The following is a 19,806-nucleotide window of genomic DNA, read 5'->3' on the forward strand; positions in this document are numbered from 1 at the left end:
CGTCTCACTCAATTCTGTCTCACTGAGTCGTGGTCATGTTAGAGAGAATGATATCGATATGTTTACCTAGCTAGAAATGTGATTTTTGTGAAAGTGCCGACTTCTGTAGGGTGTCGCGAGTTTACATCAGAATTCGGGATAGTACCAGCGCTGGTCTGATTGACGCCACCGACTGCTACTTTGGGCCATATACGGTACAAAACCGTTTACAACCAGGCGAATACGAGTTTTGAATAGAGAATGGGGACTCGGTACACAAGTAAATACATAATACTGTAAAACTCATACCAGGGGTTGGTCGATACGAACATTCAGTCGCGATGGAGAGTGTAGTACCAAGTACATATGAGAACAGGCAAGGATTAATTGAATCCGACGAAATTTGCCGACGGCATCCTATTACCCCCGCGGTTCCCTACTAGTAGCGAAGTGAGCTAGTCTTCGTCTGTTTAAGTACTAATAGCTGATGCCGACCAGGAGACGGACCCGGGTAAAGCTCGGAATGTACTTATGGTATCATGATTGCCGCAGTGCCAAGCGCATTCATTCAAAGATAATGCGTGAACATAAATTTAGGCATAAAAGAGTCTTGCAGATCCAGTGTTTACTTCAGCTCACTCACTTTCTTTGTTTTCCCTTCGTGTCTCATGGCGTCCAATTCCATTGTGGGTATGTGGGGGCCGGGGTTCATTGGTGAGCATTCCGGTGATCCACCTTACCTCGCAGCTGACTTTAGGCCAAGGATACATCATAGCTACAGCGTAAGGACTCGCGTCACTCGGTCTCTATCTAAGATTGACTTGCAAAATTGTAAAGGCTCTATGGGATATCCTTCTGGCAGTATATGTTCTACCTGCGATCTTTTCCGCAAGATCCGAAAAAACTCAAGTTATTCGTGAGCACAACTTTTTACATTCATAAAAATGTCACCAATGTCATCTTTCATCACTAGATAATGACAGTCTTGTGGGTGCCTCGCACAATCTTGAGTGTATGCTGATACCATAACGGTGTCACAGTCTTTTCGACACAATTCACCAATACGCAGTGATAGGGATATACTGGACTATCTTCATTTCGTGCCGACGTAGTACGTCCCTCGAGTGTACGACTAAGTTCCCCTGGTAAGTCGATAGATTTGTTCCTGGATCCTAAGTGGACTCATTGGGAGAATAGGCAGATACTGGCAAGTACATTTGTGTTATTGTAGTGTACTGTATAATGATCATCGACGACGAAGCTGGGAATATTTGTGTCAGTAAGTCCTCCATGTTTGGTCGTTCATGATGTCCAGTAACAAATTATCAGTATTCGATCATTTTCTTCGTTCAGTGGTACGAGTCTCCCAGTAACTGACCCTCAGGACGATGCTTATTTGTTTCAACAACACAGTTTCTACGCGTACAGGGTGTGGATAAGTGAGTCCTTCAGGATCGCAGTGCGAGAGTAAGGGTCTCAATGTATTCTTTTAGTCACGGGCAACAATCACTGGATCACAGGGATAATTGTGAGATCACGTTTTCATCATTTCTTTCGTAGAGCCATCATGATGACACAGACCATCAGTGCGTGCTCATTATTGCGTCGTTCGGTCAGTTCTTTCGATCGGCCATGTAACCTCCCTGACTTTGAACACTATAGTTTGCGGCATGAGTTACATTTATCTTTTAATTCTGGTGCCACTGTTCTGATATGTTGTCGTCTTGGTTTCTAGTCCTCTGTGGTTTAGCGTGAGTGCTTGATCATTGAGCTTGTACGGTCCCTCACTTAGGCGTCAAAGATTATACACGAGAAGCCCTGAAGTCTTATTCAGTATGAAGGTCTGGCCAGTCATAGTATAGTTTTTAAAAACCCTAACGAATCCATACCTCGAATCAGTGGGGGCCAATATCGACATTTGCAAGCGCATTATGTGATTCTGTCATCACAGGGTCCATATGGTTGTTCATGCGACCAGCACGAACGGGCAATATTCGGTGTGTGGTCTCTGCTTTGCTTGTTGTCCGACTCATGCGGGATTCTGTGATGAAAGGAGAAAGTCAAGAAATTATGTCAGTGATATGATGTGGGTTTTTATCAACATGGGCTTATTTTCGTGGTATGTGCAATCCTCCACACCTGTTGTATATTCTATTTCATGTGTTTCCTAGCATTTTAGCAATCACTGTGGCTGTAGTGGTAAGTGGTTGTCGTCCATGCTTGCGAGACGAGGGATCAAGACTGTTTCAGTATATGTTTCAAGATGGTCTTATGGGACAGTTCTACACCGCTGCACCTGGAGCGGTGATAGCGAAATGTCAGTACGTTTCCTTTGCGCTGCGGATACACTAAAACCCTCGTCATAGCCTATATGAACTCGATGATGACGGTGTGAGTGAGATCGTTTCTGTACGCGAAGCTCACTAAGGCGCTATATCGGTGGTCAGGCTCAATGCTAGGAAGTCCATCCGCGAACGGGAACAACTTGGCTACAACTTAACAGAGCTTCCTACGATACCTACAATACGGTGATATCTTGTCCTGGCAGACATCGGATATGATATCTACATAGACTTATGACCTCCGTAATCCTCGGCCAACATATGGGGCGTGCCATCTACCCTACGACTTTCCTTTTAACTGCTCTATCGACGCTATACATTATATACACAAATCAAAGACCTTCTACAATGATGAGCCTATCTGTCAGTTATCCTGGAGCGCCGCGACTGTGTTGTGTGATCTCAAATACTATTAGATACAAGGTACAGCCCTGGGAGGGTCGGTAGCAGTCTGTGTTTTAGGGTCAAATTAGATTAGGGTCAAGGTTACCGGGTAACTGTAACCCGGGTAGCCTGGTGGCTGTTAAAATTACCGTGACAATAGAACGGGCGTCTATAGACTTCCGCGCTTAATACCATCTTCAACATACTCATAGGTCCCCTCGAACTGATCCGTTACAATACAGTGAAATGCAACGCATACTACGCCTGACAGGCCTGATATGAACATGGTAGATTCTACGATGACAACGGGATTCTCTGAGGTTGATGAGTTTTCCGATCATCAATACTTGAGGATTGTGGAGTCAAACGTCCCTCAATTACGACCGGAATCCGAGACGCTTGCTCGGGCGGATCTTAGAAACCCTGGACTATGTCCATAGGTCGATTCATATTTTTTCCGTTTCCTTATCTCGCTCGTTGTCCTTCTTCAAGTTATCCATCTTCCTCGCCGAGCGCACAGCGTTCCATCTTACTCACTGACGCTATGACCATCGCGAGCCTCCGGCGCTCGCCCCAGTATCTGCCTAGGCCACTTGCCAAGCGCGCTTACTCTCTGCCATCTCGCAGGACACTTGTTACAGTGTCGCCTGAACATGCAAAGGTCACAGTGGGCATACGACGAGAAGATCCATCGAGGATATGGGAGCGTCGCTGCCCCATCACGCCTGACGAAGTTGCCCAATTCGTTCAGCACCTCGACGTCAACGTTCTCATTCAGGACTGCGATCGTCGAGTGTTCCCCGTTGACCAATTTATCAAGGTAAAATGTCACCACTCGTACCTCCTTCCTCAAGTCCCTATGATATCTTCCACCTGACTCTCAAGGAACCACTACTATGACTATCGGTCACTGGCAGTTCTGCTGTACATTCACATGTTCCCTTTCCCGATATTTCCCGAAGTGGGTGATGACTGACTATGTTCTATTTCAGGCTGGCGCCAAATTACACCCGACACTGGAACCTGCGCATATTGTGGTAGGAATTAAGGAGACACCACTCAATGAGTTGGTTACGTCTCCTGTTTCTGCGCCGGGTTTGCGCTCAGGTCCTTCCATACCCCGCACCCATCTGATGTTTTCTCATACCACGAAGGGTCAGCCCTACAATATGGAGTTGCTCTCTCGCTTCCTTGGTCCACAAGAGAATCCATTGTTGCCCCGGTTGATTGATTATGAACTCCTTGTAGGTGAGGACGGCAAACGAACAGTTGGTTTTGGGTGGTTCGCAGGAGGTAAGCAGCGGCTCGAAGCTATCAGCAATGGCTCACCATTAAATAGTTGCTGGTGTCCTCGAGTCTTTGTCTGCACTTGCTCATGCACATCTTGAACTTGGAGTTGCTTCTCCTTTCCTTGTGAGTGCTTCCACTGTGTCGTGTAACTCTAACCCTAGCATCATTAACCCTAACCTTAATCGCCGCTGTAGCACACGCCTCGTCCACACACACATCCATCGATCCCATCGCTACGCTCTGCACTCCGAAGCATTGGCCAGGACATTATAGACAATGGGACGCCTAAGGCATTAGGACCGTTCGTCATCGGGCTTACAGGGTACGTGCTTGTTCGTGATCCACAGAATTTATTGACGACTCGCGTTGATAGAAGCGGGAAAGTGACACAAGGATGTCTATCCATTCTAGACGAGCTCCCAATTGTGAACGTGGCCGTGAAGGACCTGTCTGGACTCGTCAGTAATCCAGGTATTGATTATCTTTCTCTGTCTGGATGCAAGCTCAAGTTACACTCAACTAGATACTGACCTTCATAAGGTGTTCTTTTTTGCTCCGTATGGTAGTAAGATCATTAACATTTTGGTAGATATACCTCGTACACGCGCTCCCTAAAGACTACCTCACTCGTTCCGACGGTGGTCAATATTCCCGTGATGATTATTACAAGAACCCAGCCATGTACCACTCGGACTTCGATACCAAGGCAAGCTTCTCCATCAGGTAATGGTTTGGTATTTTTTCTCATATTGTCCTCTCGGTAGGTTGCACCATACCTCACGCTCTTCCTGAATGGCGTTGGCTGGCTCCCGTCTTTCCCGCGACTTATGACGAACAAACAACTAACCACTGCTCTCACTCGTGCAACCGAAGTAGGGCGAGCACGTTTTGGAACAATCGGCGACATCAGTTGTGACGTTGAGGTACGACGATTATTTAATGTCGGGGGATGTGTTGATCATTCATACCGTCTTACAGGGAGGTCTTGAGTTCCTACCCCGTGCATCGACCCTCTCAGACCCCTTCTTCAAGCACCGACCATTCTCTCTACCTTCTCATCTTCCGAGCGTGACTATCATGTCTGTTGATATCCTTCCCTCAAGTCTTCCTCTCGATGCTTCTCAGCATTTTTGTGGGGTTTTAATGCCATATTTACGCGCCCTGATTGACGAATACCATGGTCAACCTGGCTCTCGCGAACATCTCGAGGCCCTGAACGTTGCAACAGTTACTCGGAATGGCGAGCTGCAGGGCAAGCATCGTAAGTTGGCGGCGCCTGTTGAGAAGTGGCAAGCGAGCCAAACCGCAGAGATAGCGAGCAAGGCAGGAGTAGCTGAGACAACCCTGAGGAAGAAGCGCGTGCTCATGCTTGGCTCTGGAATGGTTGCAGGCCCTGCTGTGCAAGAGATCTGCAAGAGGTCTGACGTGGAGATTATTGTTGGTTAGTTGTTGTTTTGCACATATCATGGACTTTGGATTAATGTATACCTTAATTTCCGGACATTTATATCGCGTGATTTAACGAATGTCGCTGATAGCCGGCAACGTGCGCTCAGAAACGGAGGCTTTGACACGCAAATACTCGAACGCGAAAGCGGCGTATTTGGACGTGCACGATGTTGCAGAGATGACAAGGTTGATTCAAAATGCCGATGTTGTTATTAGGTGCGTGACGTCCTCCCACCTACAATTTACGCCATCTGAGTAATGATCATCTTGAAATTAGCTTGCTACCAGTTCCTTTTCACCCTGCCATCGCAGAGCTGTGCATTCAACACCGTAAGCACCTCGTGACAGCGTCATACATCTCGCCTGCCATGCGTGCCTTACATGAACGGTCAGTACACATGAACGTTCGTTATCGTCTGCGCTGATGCCGTTTACTTTGTGCCATTTCTCATATTCTCCCGGTTGCCTATGGAACATTCCGATATTGGTGCCATGGAACGATCACTCGATCTGGAACGCATTACGGAACACAGGGCTCAATCAGCAGATGTGCTTTTGCTAAACGAGATTGGTCTCGACCCAGGGATCGATCACTGCTCTGCATTATCACTGCTTGCGCAACTTAAGCGAGATAAAAAGCATGTGATCTCGTTCACGTCATTCTGTGGTGGTTTACCTGCCCCTGATTGCGCAGATGTCCCCCTTGGGTACAAGTTCAGCTGGAGCCCGAGGGGTGTGCTCAACGCTGCACTCAATGGAGCGAGATTCAAGCTCAATGGGAAGGTGCGTCGATAATGGCATGAAACACGCACAGGAAGGTTTAATTATTGTGGCATATAGGAGATGGAAATATCTGGAGAGAATCTTCTGCAGGAATACTTCCCCGATATCCCAATTTCTCATGTCCTGAAGCTTGAGGGCCTTGCAAATCGAGATAGCCTCCCGTACGCGGAGACGTATGGACTTGGTAAGCTTGAGAATTTGCAGACTGTTCTTCGTGGGACTCTCAGGTAGGTGGCGTTGAGCGCTAGATCATTATCTTTTAAGGTTGACTGTCACATGTCAGGTACCCTGGGTTTTCTGATTTGATGCATGCCTTCGAGGTCATGGGGCTACTTGACACAAAAACCTCCATTCAGCTACGTGATTGGCGTGACCTCGCACGGATGTCCCTGGAGAAGCGAATTGGAGAGCAGATCGGAAATGATTGCCGTTCGTTTTTGTCAGCTCTTTCCACCGTCATGACTATCGAACGTGCGGAAAGTGCTCTCAGTGCTCTGGACTGGCTGGGCCTTGCGCCGGAGGGCGTTCCATGCAACATTCTCTCAGTAATATCACTCAAACCACAAGCACCGATCGAACTTTTCACCTCGGTCCTTGCCCACAAACTCAGATACAACCCCGGGGAACGCGACATGGTCGTGCTGTCGCACGAAATTGTCGCTCAGCCGTCGCTCTCATCTATAGATTCCGCCACGGAAATTCACACGTCGCGTTTGGTGGCGTATGGAAACTCTGAGGCGTCTGCGATGGCGCGGTGTGTTGGGCTGCCTGTCGCTTTCGCTGCGCTCGAGGTTCTGTATGGCGGCGTTCAGATGCGTGGTGTGCATGGGCCTACGGATAGGAGTTTGTATAGTGCTGTGCTTGATGGATTGCAGGGAGCTGGGCTTGAGATGAAGGAGTCTGTCAGCAAAGGCCCAGGAATGGACAGGGTGTTGACAGAAGGGCTGAGGGCACGCGGGGTAGCCCTTTGAACACTCCGAGACTCGAAGGATACTAATACCACTATACCAATCCGTATAATTGATACATAGTTCCACCATCAACTTGAATGTAACTGCGGGTTAGGCTTGCCCTCCGTTTTAACTGCAGGCTGATGACAGCAAGGAATCGCCGAAATACTTGGCATCATTTTTTGGAGGGAAATTGGGGACATTCGCAAGGGGCACAGACGATTATTCATTGATGAGTTTGCTTCTTCCGAGACGGAAAAACTTATCTACGTCGAATCGGGGTAAAGAGAAAAGGAACGGAGGTATACACGAAACACGAACTAGCACAAACGTAAGTAACTAAGAGAAAACTACCACGACAATCTTACACATCGTTCTTCGCCTACAATCTGCAGAAGGATACAAGAAATTACTAGTGGCGAGGCAACGCCAGTAGCTGTTGTTATAAATAACCGCTATCGTCCTCCTTCTTGTCATGAGCAACGTCGTCACCCTCATCCAGTATCCGTTCCTTGTCAGCAGCGTTCATCGTATCTTGCATGACTTGTTCGGCGACAACAATTCGGCCACGCTCTCCACCCGTCAAGGGACTGCTCTTGAACTTCCCTGCCTTGATGCTGACCGTAGGGACACGTTGCAAGGTGGGGGAGCGCAAATCACTCGGCACGGGAACGGGGGGCGTACTCATCCCCGACTCCTTAGCGATAGTGAGACGACTGTTTTCTCTCAAATAGGATAGCTTCCAAAGACGGTGCTGGTGACGAGGATCGTGTACCAGGGGCGCTGACAGAATCGGGAACAGAAGCGGCGATCCCAGCAACAGAGGTAGATCTCTTCTTCAAGGTGAAGCTACTTGCCGAAAGAGAACCCTTAGCTGAAGTGGATGCACCTTTAGTTGTCTTTGCGGGCCGAAGCATGTCTTGCGGCTCATCCATCGTTGCCAAGGCTTCTAGGGTCTGGATGGCCGGAATAACCGTCTCAGGTGCAACCTGCTCCTTGATACCATCGCTGATGGGAGATAATGCCGAAGTCTTCGAGACAGGTTGTGCTGTAGAAACTTCGTCCGTCTCACGAGGTGTCGGGGGCTCACTGCTAGAACGGAGGAAGCCGAACGACTTCAGCGACAGAGGACGCAGGACTGGACCGGTGGGAGCAGGCTTGACCGCCTCGGTAGGCTGTGCGGCTGTAGAGTGTAGGTCAGGTAAGGATTTCCCATAGAGCTCTAAAAGAGGTGGGTGCTCTGTTGGGACGTAAGACGAGATAGTGCCACCGGCACCGTCCTGATCGAATTCGTCATAGATTTCTTCACCAATAAGTTCTACACGAAAGTTAAAGGACGCGCCGGTCATGAGAAGCGGTCGAAAGCACGTACCTTCGAGGACATCTTCCAGCGTAATAATGCCGAGTGGCATTATTGCAGGATCAACTGACCTGTAAAAAGTCCTCGGCACCTTCTTTCGTCAGAACAGCGTCATCAGGGATGCTTTGCTCCAGCGCAGACGCCGAGCGAGGTACACGGAGTTTCTTTTCTTTGCTGGTATCATTTTGGGCCGCCTGCTCTTTAATAATACCCATTTCTATGTCACGCCTTACTCTGCCGCGTTGCGAGGGTCGTCCTCGCCCACGGCCGGTCCGGACAGCTCGCTGGGGTATATGAATGGCTGAATCTTTGTCGTCTCCGCGTAGTGTGGATTGACCATCAGCGTCCAGTTCATCAGCACAGGATATCTCTTGCGATGCCTTTCCTTCATCTTTGTTCTTAATGTTATCCTTCTCTTTACCATCCTCATCCTCGTCACTGGAGTCACCCATGCCAACGCGTTCCCGCAGGCGTTGCGTGAGGGAACGCTTGGCGACCTTCTTGACTGAAGCAGCTTTCTCGACGCTAAAGCGAGACACTATAGCCATGTGTGAATGACCCTCTTGAAATCTGTCCAGAATGCCGAGAAGAGACTCGTTATTTGGTACGAAAGGGACCTTGTTCAGCGGAATCCTGCGCAAAGGAACCGCATCCTTCGGATCAAGAAGAAGACACTAGAAATAAATCAGAAAAGATAAGACGAGCACGAGGAATAAGCTCACGTGTTTAACGAGCAGAATGCCGATTATCTTCTTAACCTTCAACATGCGATCTGATGCATCGGCAGGGATCTCGACCTCTTCATACACAGGGACACGGCTGTGTCCAGTAAGGCAGATCTTCTTCATAAGCGCGTAGTCGAGTTTCGAGTCAATCGATAACATGAAAACATTCTCAATGGGAGTCATCGCCTATAGCCAGTGCAGACACATAAGCCGATATGTCTGAAAACGTACGCTAGTCCGACAACTAACCTGCTTCACCACTTTCTCTTGTAGGTCAAGTGTGGCGCCGATAATCGTGACCGTATCAGTCTTGAGATCACCACCAAGGGAAGACATCGACGAATGCAACGCAATGAGCTCTTTGAGTTCTGAGCAGAGAAGAAAACCGTCAGTAGAATTATGGATGTGAAATATGGGCTTCTACCTCCTCTACGGTACATAATTCCATGATGGGGACCGAGTACTAACTCCAAAAGTTTGGCAATAGGCCATGCAAAGACGCCCTACTATAAATTGGTTTACATCCCCAAAAGACATGCGATGACGTACAAGAAGATAGATTAGGCCTCGAGTGAAGCCTGCCATTTGAGCGCCAAAGTAAAGACCATGTCGGGTGCACAACGATTGTGGAATAATTTCCGAGAAGCTAGAAGCAATTTTGGGTGAGCAATATTTAAATGAAAACGTCAGAATGTAGGGAAGCGAAAAGATGCTAGGTAACATCGATGACTGATTTATCACCTGGCCGGTCCTTTTGCGGATCAGAAGAGGACACGTCAAGAATGACGGATCAAAAGCACTAAACGACTCGCCAAAATATTTGAGAAACTGAGCCGCAAGAATGAACTCACATGACAATTAGGACGGTACTGACGACTACACTCTGCACTCCGCCACCGAGAATGGGGTCAGAGATGACAGGTAGGGTCTCGTTGACGATCATATTAGCAAGAAGCAGTGTGACCAACAGTAAATGGCCATTTTTCCTGATAGGCATGATCTTCTCAGCATAACGTTTTTGTTGACTGTAAAACGGACAATCAGGGAAGACAGCAGATGAATACAAATAACTCTAACGAACGGAGTGCCGCTCATACTCAACACATTAAGCTGGGTCTCGTCCAAGCTCATGTAACCTAGAGTCAGACCGGCAAATACACCTGATAGGAGGACGAGGACAGGAATGAGACACGCGAAGACGATGAACTCGGGTCCGTGAGTGCTTGCAGCCGCACGCTTTGCATAGGCGTGCAGTGCTGAAGGACTGCCACCATCGGGCGTGGAACCGAAGAGTTTACGAGTGATACTGGGCACATATTGCGATAGAAGTGAGAATGAAGTCACTAGAAGACGGGGGGAACGAGGAGAAATATTAAGCGGGGTCGGTACCATTCAGTGAAGCTGAGGTCACAAAGGAAGGCAGGCAGGAACTAACCCAACCCAAGCCTTATAACTCCCCGCCCATACTTATTAGTCATCAATATTCTGGACCGCACTGTAGTATCTAAATATATCTACATTCTGTCGACCGCAACTCCAAAAGATTGGTAACTTGAATAAGCCCGAGAGAGGCCGCAAACTCTACGTATAGCACTTACGATGCGCCCACGTTTGGAAACAGTAGTTACAGCATACCTGCTTGATATCGAAATTTTCTCGCATGGACTGGCATTGCATATGGCTGGGCAGTTTCCTATAGGTAGAACCTGTAGAACTATGTAACTTACGAGATCCTATAATATACAAACAAATTAATCTTACTTGTTACTAACAAGAGTTAGTACGGTTCAAGTTGTATCTTTATCTTCCGAAGGAGTGAGCAATGTGAAATCAACACGGAGATCTAATTATGCGACTTGAGCCTTGAATGAGTCTAGGTCACCCGCGGTGCTACTAACAAAATCAAATCCTGGTAGGTGTCACCATGCACTGCCCTGGCAGTGCCAGCACACCTAGCTTCTTCGAAACCGAAATGAACTTCCTGTGTTATCCAATGGTGCACCCTTGCCAAGTCAGTCCTGTGAAGCGTAAATTGCGGTCAGCTTCTCAGCGCTACGTGGCATCCAATTCCATGAGAGTATAAATAACCCACTAGGCATACCATGCATTGGACCATACAATCTACTGCTAATGCTGAGGTCGACGTACTGTAGAGATACGCACTTAGGTTCGGCCCTATTGAGGTGTGACCAAATGAACGTTAGGTTCGAAGGTTCGCAGGGGGCGTGTGACGTGTGACACGCTGTGCTTAGGTTCGATGACCGTTAGGCAGAGCCTGCCAGTGGATGACACAGAGCTTCAATCTACAGTGAATAGGTCTAAGGAAGTTGAGGCTGGGGGCTGTAGCAAGCGCAGACACATGGCAAACACTCAGTACAAGGTCAGACTTTTTTTCATGTTTTTACCGTGTGTCACAGTTTAGGTTCGACGGCCTCAAAATTGGTGTGACTGTCACACAAAATAGGTTCGATTCGCTAGGCGTGTGACGGTGTGACGAACTTAGGTGCGTATCTCTACAGTACCTTGTAAGTCATGTCAGTCTTCGTTCTGGAGGGGTGTCAATTTGCACATTCTCACCGCCGTCTTTGTGATACTAGATCATTAAAGGATTATTGGCAAGTAATGAAAGAATCAAAGCAGCTCAACCGTGCGGTCGCATCGCCGGACTGCTTCACAGCGATTCGACGTGTATTACGCAGCTCTATCAAGTTTTATCTAAAGTCACTGATGGCGGTTTTCTACAGTCCTCTCCGTTCGATTTTTGCATTTAGGTTGACACGTCACATCCCCGACCTGTTTTCTCACCACGCGCAATTATCTCGCCGTATGAGCCCACCTTTACAGATACGGTTGGCGCCCCGATTCACTGAGTAAGCGGAGATTCTATGACGTCTTTGGAAGTTCACTAATCAATGATCGATAAACGTAAGATTTGGTTCTGTAAGCTAGTCTTCATTGTCTTATGGGCTTGTCAAAAGCCTTGTACTATTATCACATCTTCCCCATGCTCTACCTATCCCATTTGCAGACCTAGGTGCCCCCTCAGCCTTTAAAATGGACACTGAGTTCCGAACTTCATTCCTACATCTTTCTCCGCTCCCAAAATCTGATATTAGCGTGCACAAATGACCATTTCAGCGACCCAGTGGGGTTCTCCCACCGCTACTAGACGGGCTTTGCTCATTCATGGCATTACTATGTCATCGAATTCTTGGGAGGGTCTTGCTCAGCTATTGGTGGCAGAAGGTCAAGCTCGACATACTTTAGTGATGTTCTTCCTTGTTGACAGATTAATCAGGATTCTTTGTTGTAGCACCGAATCTCCTTGCGCATGCATGGAGGCAGGGCAATACCGACTACCGTATATCCGCCTTTGCAGAGGACCTCCGACCATATTTCGTCATGGACACGTTTTACGACGTAATTATTGGACATTCTTTTGGTGGTGCAGTGGCAGTATCTCTCTTGCCATTCTTACCCAAAAAGAAAGAAACCACCATCATACTCCTCGATCCTGGCCTCGAGTTTACAGAGGAGCAGAACAAGATGAACTTAAATATATTTCTCAAGGAAACCGAGAATATTAAGCCCGTCAGCGTGCACATGGCTAAAAATCCTGCTTGGTCACACCGTGACTGCACGTTAAGAACGCTGGGATTCTCCATGTGCGATCGCACGGCTGTCGAGGTTTTCCGGGTATCCTTACAACTATCGGAATGTGAAGCATTGCTGACTAGGCCTCGAATAGCAAAACAGCCCATGGTCTTTTAGTGGCCTGCTCAAAAAAATCCCCGCTCACCTGAAGATCACCGTGCTTGTGTCAGACCCGAAGTTCGGCGTTGGTATTTGTAATTTGGAACACATCCCTCGTGACGTGGAGAGATTGAATGTTAGAGCTCTTACCGGTATCGGTCACTGGATTCAATACGAGTGTCCGGATACTATCATGGATGCAATTCCGCTGCCAAGGGCAAACCTATGAGCTGGACGAGGAAGAAATAGGTTTTTTGCGGTGTACATAGTTATTCACTGCTTGTATTCACATAACGTTGAGGTGACGCCCTGTGTGATATACTGTATGTTTGAGAACCCTTCAAGCTCGGTTGTTGAACTGCACATGCGTTGTACTTTGACGATCTTTGAAGAGTGATGGGGGGATACTAAAGTGCATCAAGATTCAACATGCCGTGGCTGTTCATTCACTCGTGATTTGGTGAGGGGCGGTACAGTACTAGTTCTCGTGGCAGTGATGTCCCCAAGTCAGTGTCCCTCGCGAGCAATATACAGGACACATTATGTGAAGCTTAAGCTTGGGGCTTCATGCTGCGTGCGGTATCACTGTTACTCATACCCAGCAGCGCGATTACAATCCTGATTTACGATAGGTTCAACATAAATTTATTCTATATTAACGCTCTGTATATTGGACTGGCTGGAACTGCGAGAGAGAGAGAGAGAAAAGGAAAAGGAGAACCAAGCTGCTATCGATGACTAGGACTGGTTTGTACCGTATCTATGTACGTCGATCGTGACCCCCCTGCCACCTCTAACTCTCACTCTGCCGCTGACCCACTCCACTGGCCCACACCTGCTGTAACCGGGTGGTCTGGCGCAGGCCCTCGGGTGTGCCAGGGTCCTGGCACAGTAGCAGGAGTCCTGGCTCGTAGTGCGTAGTCCCGCGGTGTGGTCCTCAATAGATAGAGCCGCAGCCTCCCGCTAGGTCCGTGCCCGTTCCACTGCTCTGCCCCAAACCAAGCCTGTACAAGCCTCGCCGGAATGCCCGCTATAATATTAATATTACCTAGAAATGTTTCCATGGCATTAATATTTGGCAAGCTTTATGGTCAAGACCAGAAATTCATCCGACATTTGAGAAGCTAGGCACGCATCATCAAGAAGTACCAGATAACAAACAACGACTGCAAATGAGATTTCAGCAAAAACCCTTGTTTGTACGAGTGTTTATCAAGCACCCACACCAGAAGCCGCGGTAAATAGGCAGCTTCCCGTGATGTATGAACTTTCGATGAAAGCAAACATAACAAGCGTGTGACAAGTTGTCAGTATGACCTTGTGTCTTGCGGACGGATTCGAGAAGGACGGGTGTTGTAGGAACGCCGGGCTTCAGGTCGTCTTCGAAATCACGGATTAGGGCTAAGCTGTTCGTCGATATCTTATGGTACGTAAGAAGAACTCATCTGCAAGCTTCTGGATTGTGACATCTTGGTTTAAGTTTGAACATTAACAGGATTGTGTCAGTCTGCCGCGTTTCATGCCAGGGCAACTGAGTTACGCTTTAAGTACTGGCAAGAATCGTTCTTAGGAGAAATTTTCTGTGCGGTAAAAGGTTGAACCTGTGTTTTTGTCAGCACTCGCGCCTGCTCCAGAAAAAAATGGAGATACCATTTGAAATCATCAGAACGCGAGGACAGTGCTCACCACCGTCAGGTTACAGTCTCACTGTAAGTCGATGGACGTCAAACTACTCACGCTAATTGAACAACCAGTAGTGACAAGAGGACCCCTATGGACTATTCATCGCGGAAACGGAGTGCAGATCCGCCTGTAACGAGTTACCTTTGTAGATGATAGTTTCTTAGTCTACATTAGAAGAAGCGGAAATGAAAAAGACAGCTGGTGTCGCTTCGGAAGGACCCAAATGTAGTCCGAGATGGTTTCGGAACATCTTCGAGATTAAAAATGTTATGAGATTCCGTCGAGATTGACAAGAGGAGGCTGTTCCGATTGGGTTAGCGAGGAAGAGGTGAACTATTATTATCAACATGCTGATCAGTGGAAAGGGAGAAATAGATGTCGATATATCACACCTCTGAAAGAAAGGCATTAATTATCAGACAATCGTAGGTGAGTTTTAACCAAAAAGATCATACTTCCAGAGTAATATGAAGTGAGGCGTCGAAGCGTATAGCGACGGTAGCATATGGATCATCCTCCTCCTGTAAGATGTTTGCCAACACCGAGTAATGGGGTTCCTCATTGTACCTAAAAGGATAGCACGGTCTTGAAGTGGCGCTATGCACGAGATAGATCAGAGTCCGGGCGAACGGCACGATGTCGTCGCGACGATTGCAGCCTGATTCCTGAACAGCAGAACACGAGGGCATGGACCAAGAGAAAAACGGCATGAATTGCTAGACGTCGATGTGAATTTACACTCACGAAGAACATCACTCCCTGCATGATGCCATATGTTGGTATGTTTTACGTTTGTGTAGACCCTAGTCTTGGGATTACAAATGCTAGAATGGTGAGACCAAAATCGACAAGGTAGGGTCACAGACCGTGTTCGGAAGGTTGCACTAGTATGTTTGAGGGATGCCACAGAACAGATCCATCAAGAAGATTACACTGAGACATTCATTCTGTGTGTGTGCAACGCCGCGCTCGGTTTTCAGCGAAACCTTTCTACGATTGAAATTTCAGGACCAAGACTGACCTGAAGATACTGAACGTGAGAATGAGAAAAACCGAAATATACCATAAGTTCCGCAGCCAGTCCACTGCTCAATTTTGTATCTTGAAAGACCCCAAACTTCGAAGAGATCTGGCAGGTAATGGGCTGTGATAATTGAAGTTTGAGAAGTTTGAGCATGGCTGTTCTAGGAATGGTTGCAGCTGCCAAGCGCAGCCACTTCAACTTACCCGACATTGGTCCGAGCCAAGTCACACAGCGCTCAGCAGCTGACTGTCGCGACGTTGACGGACTTCATAGATGCGAACACTTCCATGGTCTCTTTGTTATCTTATACATGCAATACTGGCCATTAGTGCACAAGAGTCACTTATTCTCAATACCTTGTATTCCTTTTCCGGAGCCTCTCTGTCTAGTGATCCCACATTTTCTCTTCCACAGGCTCAGCAGCTGACGGTATCCGTCGCCATTTGCTCGACCGGAACGACATCTCCAGTATTTTTGGTGAATAACAACACCGCGTCTACAAGTACCACCGATGTTTTTGAAATTCCATTGCATAGCGGATTCGGGAACTGGACTGGCACTGTACAACAAGGTGGATCATTAGTTGTACAAAATGTCGGTCAGACCTCATTCCAAGTTGCCGCATCGACAGGAGGTATGTGCACCGAATAAACACTGAATTCAATAGTTATTCATGCTGCCAGTAGCTCTTGTGCATGAACTAATTCCTGCACTCCCGTTCCTCGGAGACACTACCAATACTCAGGCTCTGATATTTTCGCCTCCAATCTCACCCATCGAATCCTTGCCGTCCATGTATCCCAACTACACACTTCCTCCTGCCAACCTTTCAACTCCTTCACCGCCATCATCACCTCCCGCATTCTCTCTCGTCATTGCGCCTACTTCCTCTGGTCTTGCATCTGGCATGCAGACAGCGTGTAGCATCAACTCTACTTCCTCCTCAGGCTTGGTAGTAAGCAACGATCTCTGGCTGCGCAATAATCACGGGTGGAGGTCTCAGTGGCTTATTGACGACTTAACACCGAGCACGAACTACACTGCATATGTTATCCAGGACCAGGTAAAATTGAGCGGACCGATATATTTCACTACAAAATCTCGTACGTTTTCTCCTTAGTGCAGCATACGTTCACTTATGTCTCCGTATCAGCGTCATTCCCCTGCCCCCTCGTGCACTCCCTTCCATTTTGCCCATCTACATCGTACGCTGTTCCTCTTCCCTTCCCCCAATCCCCCGCATCATCCTACGACTCTTCAAATCTCCCACAGAACGTATCGGATCCCCTTCTTCAGTATATGACCAACTTCACGACCATGCTTCTCACATTTCCATGCGGGCGTGACCTATACTCTCCCTTGCAGACCTGTGAAAGCTGCCAGGAAGCATACCGCACTTGGTTATGCTCCGTATCCTTCCCGCGATGCGCCGAGCCCCCGTCAGGTTCTTCGCCATCATTCCCAACGCCAGCATTGACTCTGCCTCAGAGCGGCTCGAACACACGCAACCATTTCCTGCCCAATGTTACATTTTCATACCAGACGGTTTTGCCTTGTTTGGAAGTTTGCAGTGCTGCTGATCGTGCATGTCCAAATTTCTTGGGAATCAAGTGCCCGACTCCACGGTTTAATGCGGCATCGAGCTATGGTGTCGGATTTATCGACGACGGGGAACAGGGTGTGCTTGGCGGTGGGAGTACGGGTGCGGCGCAAGATCGGTGGGGAAACGTGTGGTGTAACCCTAGTTGAACTGCGGTGTCGCAGACAGAGACAAAGGCGCCAAGTAAATCTCTGAGCTACAGCACGTGAGAAATATATAGTGCTGAATGCAAATCATTAATGCCGTGTAAAATATTACTGAGGGAATGTATGTAGATGTGCTGGCGGGTATTGGTACATGAACTTCGAAGTCCTTGACTCACCGGATGTGGGAGTTGAGCGAAAAATATGGTGAATGTGGTGCGAGAACACTGAAACCAGCGGGAGACGACGGATGTATAAAATGTGGTGATAGCGGGTGCCCAGGCTAGGAGGAACTGGAGGTTGCAGGAAGTTCTAGTGGCAAATTCTGTAAGTTGAAGCTGCTGACGCTGTGGCGGCATTCATTAGATCGCCCCAAGAAGGCCCGCAAACCTTGGCTGACTGGCAGTCAAGATTTCCTGCAAGATGTCCTGCAAGATGTTCCTTGATTCGTGCAGTCAGCTCGATCATTGTCCCATCTCTGGGCAGCCAAAGAGCGCCGGCAATAGCATTGATGAGGTCATTATTGCGCTTGTATGATAATAGCGAGCCATCGAATACTTTCGTTTTATGTCTTCCTCAATGCGCGGCAAGAGTCGAACATCGTTTTCGGCTTCTGCGAGATATGCAGATCCTTGCTCCGGTCTTTCAGAGTCTGCCGCACGACCTGTACAATGAAATCGGGATTGCAGGTGCCATTTGCGACATCCATGAGTGCACCCTGAAATCTTAGTTCAGGTGTCTTACCATGCTGCTATGAGTGAGTTCCATTGGTTCGAGCTATGTCAGACTCAGAGTGCGTCGCGTACCACGAAATCTACCATTTTGAAATTACCCCTCAGACGAGAGTTTGGAACGAGTGATCTTCGCAATTGACAGGCGGAGTGTGAAAACATCGGCTTGTCGGCACAAGAACATTTCTTAGGAACAGAGCGGCGTTGACCCACCTTTGTTTTTTTCCCACGCATGAACTGTCAATCACCCTCACACATCAATTTAATACTGGCGTGCAGCTTAATCGATAATCGATCCAGTGCGTCTATATAGCGACGCGCTAGCATAAGGAGACGGTCTAGCCACATGCAATTGACTCCTGCAAAGGTAAACATCTTGTGAACGTCCAAGTGTAGACCAACTCTCGATATGACAAATTTTCGAAGTCAGGCTATCTTAGTACTAGCTTCACACCCGTTGTGCCTTCGGCACAGGAAGCAAACGGAGCGCTTCACGCTCCTTTTTGGCTTCCTGGCCTCGGCTGCATCCTAGCATGTGGAATAAATAATTGATGAAAAATTGAATGAGAGCACAGGGGAATGGGGGAACAGACCAAAAATGCTCACTCTGCTCACACCTTTGGTCCATTCCCCCATTCCCCTGTGCTCTCATTCAATTTTTCATCAATTATTTATTGACATGTGCTGCACTTGAACAGGCAACAGTATTGAGTTGGAGCTTGAAAACCTGTGACCAATATGAATGGGCAACAGTATTAAGTTGGTGCCTTGAAAACACATGACAAAACCATGCGAAATTTCCTAAAAGAAATTAGCTAAGTTAACTGAACTAAGTGTTCCTAAGTGAAAGCCATGCAAGCTAGTGAGACAATTCCCACCTGTCACATCCTACTTTATAGATCTAACCAGTATTGATTACAGCTGTCCTCATCAATGGATTGACCATCCACTACATCCACAGCTAAAGCACTCATACAATGCCTGCCCCCTTTGCTCGAAGAGTCAAAGCTACAACTTCAACCAGATGTACTTTGGTCCTTCTTGGCCATCATGGCACTGCTGCAGACTGCTGAAGCGCTGACTGCCAACTTGTGCACACATCGGACAGGGACATCAGAGTCATGCAGATTTCTTCTGCAGGACAAACTCATGTGGTATACAAGTCGCCTCCTGCAGTCAAGCTATCAGCCTATCATGCAATGAAGGCTGTCCAAATTGTAACTTATTCTTAATGACAACACAGGTCCATTTGTAAAGAAAATGAGTATGTTTCAGAGGTCAACTGGTTGATGGAACTAGGAGAACAAGAGAAGAACAAAGAAGTGAGTACAGACATGATCAGTTGGAAGAAATGGGTAAAACAATATTGATATAGAGGTGAATGGCTTGCTTTTGGCAACCATCCTAGTCGTCCTAGCCACCCAATTTATCCAATTCTCCCCAAGAAATGCTGTGTGAACCTCCTGTGCACCTGTAACCAGTTGAATTTTGGACCCAAGCATATCCTTGAGAACATTTACGCTCCTTTGGAAGATGGTGGACTGCTTCTTCGATTTTTGCCTGCATCTTATCATTTGCGGCGCTGTCCACCCTTGTATCTTCTGCCACTG

General features: G+C 47.7%; 7 protein-coding genes across 7 annotated transcripts; 5 read left to right on the forward strand and 2 right to left on the reverse strand.

Moving 5' to 3' along the window:
• Window positions 1-459: 459 nt before the first annotated feature.
• Window positions 460-1,091, forward strand: BJ212DRAFT_1320667 (uncharacterized protein; the record flags this gene model as incomplete). Its single annotated transcript, XM_041334389.1, has 5 exons — window positions 460-693; window positions 743-761; window positions 817-895; window positions 953-966; window positions 1,020-1,091. Coding segments are annotated over exons 1-4 (329 nt in total), but the record flags the coding sequence as incomplete, so codon positions are not given.
• A 529-nt stretch (window positions 1,092-1,620) lies between these two features.
• On the forward strand, window positions 1,621-2,471 carry BJ212DRAFT_531830 (uncharacterized protein). Its single transcript, XM_041343420.1, has 4 exons — window positions 1,621-1,653; window positions 1,715-2,098; window positions 2,151-2,370; window positions 2,427-2,471. Exons 2-3 carry the CDS (start codon window positions 1,938-1,940, stop codon window positions 2,329-2,331), a joined length of 342 nt encoding a protein of 113 aa, XP_041198224.1. The 5' UTR covers window positions 1,621-1,653; window positions 1,715-1,937; the 3' UTR covers window positions 2,332-2,370; window positions 2,427-2,471.
• A 778-nt stretch (window positions 2,472-3,249) lies between these two features.
• BJ212DRAFT_1444333 (Saccharopine dehydrogenase-domain-containing protein) lies at window positions 3,250-7,198 on the forward strand (the record flags this gene model as incomplete). Its single annotated transcript, XM_041337946.1, has 14 exons — window positions 3,250-3,525; window positions 3,698-3,998; window positions 4,045-4,118; window positions 4,190-4,317; window positions 4,369-4,466; window positions 4,519-4,535; window positions 4,585-4,701; window positions 4,760-4,918; window positions 4,974-5,436; window positions 5,534-5,660; window positions 5,722-5,832; window positions 5,978-6,227; window positions 6,285-6,454; window positions 6,511-7,198. 14 exons carry the CDS (start codon window positions 3,250-3,252, stop codon window positions 7,196-7,198), a joined length of 2,979 nt encoding a protein of 992 aa, XP_041198225.1.
• Window positions 7,199-7,384: 186 nt separating this feature from the next.
• On the reverse strand, window positions 7,385-10,156 carry BJ212DRAFT_1320699 (uncharacterized protein). The gene is made up of 8 exons (XM_041334390.1): window positions 9,812-10,156; window positions 9,687-9,765; window positions 9,512-9,630; window positions 9,260-9,448; window positions 8,629-9,211; window positions 8,550-8,603; window positions 7,928-8,495; window positions 7,385-7,893 (listed from the first exon to the last, which is right to left on the reverse strand). The coding sequence occupies exons 1-8, from the start codon at window positions 9,983-9,985 to the stop codon at window positions 7,620-7,622; spliced, it is 2,040 nt and encodes a 679-aa protein (XP_041198226.1). The 5' UTR covers window positions 9,986-10,156; the 3' UTR covers window positions 7,385-7,619.
• BJ212DRAFT_1320706 (uncharacterized protein) lies at window positions 9,866-10,676 on the reverse strand (the record flags this gene model as incomplete). Its single annotated transcript, XM_041334391.1, has 2 exons — window positions 10,114-10,676; window positions 9,866-9,908 (listed from the first exon to the last, which is right to left on the reverse strand). A coding segment is annotated over exon 1 (448 nt), but the record flags the coding sequence as incomplete, so codon positions are not given.
• Window positions 10,677-12,387: 1,711 nt separating this feature from the next.
• Window positions 12,388-13,244, forward strand: BJ212DRAFT_1261005 (Alpha/Beta hydrolase protein; the record flags this gene model as incomplete). The annotated part of the gene is made up of 3 exons (XM_041330154.1): window positions 12,388-12,508; window positions 12,561-12,958; window positions 13,011-13,244. 3 exons carry the CDS (start codon window positions 12,388-12,390, stop codon window positions 13,242-13,244), a joined length of 753 nt encoding a protein of 250 aa, XP_041198228.1.
• Window positions 13,245-15,995: 2,751 nt separating this feature from the next.
• BJ212DRAFT_1260897 (stretch-activated cation channel Mid1) lies at window positions 15,996-17,471 on the forward strand (the record flags this gene model as incomplete). The annotated part of the gene is made up of 3 exons (XM_041330147.1): window positions 15,996-16,356; window positions 16,409-16,825; window positions 16,876-17,471. 3 exons carry the CDS (start codon window positions 15,996-15,998, stop codon window positions 17,469-17,471), a joined length of 1,374 nt encoding a protein of 457 aa, XP_041198229.1.
• Window positions 17,472-19,806: the final 2,335 nt, after the last annotated feature.

Source organism: Suillus subaureus (genome assembly GCF_016647635.1).
Source record: "Suillus subaureus strain MN1 chromosome Unknown BJ212scaffold_3, whole genome shotgun sequence".
NCBI lineage: Eukaryota > Fungi > Basidiomycota > Agaricomycetes > Boletales > Suillaceae > Suillus > Suillus subaureus.

Coding starts and splice junctions, on each gene's coding strand:
- BJ212DRAFT_531830 (XM_041343420.1), top strand. CDS start 1,938: ATGGTTGTTCATGCGACCAGCACGAACGGGCAATATTCGGTGTGTGGT. Junction 2,099..2,150: donor AACATGGGCTTATTTTCGTG/GTATGTGCAATC, acceptor TGTGTTTCCTAG/CATTTTAGCAATCACTGTGG.
- BJ212DRAFT_1320699 (XM_041334390.1), bottom strand. CDS start 9,985: ATGTTACCTAGCATCTTTTCGCTTCCCTACATTCTGACGTTTTCATTT. Junction 9,449..9,511: donor AAGAGAAAGTGGTGAAGCAG/GTTAGTTGTCGG, acceptor CACTGGCTATAG/GCGATGACTCCCATTGAGAA. Junction 9,212..9,259: donor GCATTCTGCTCGTTAAACAC/GTGAGCTTATTC, acceptor ATTTATTTCTAG/TGTCTTCTTCTTGATCCGAA.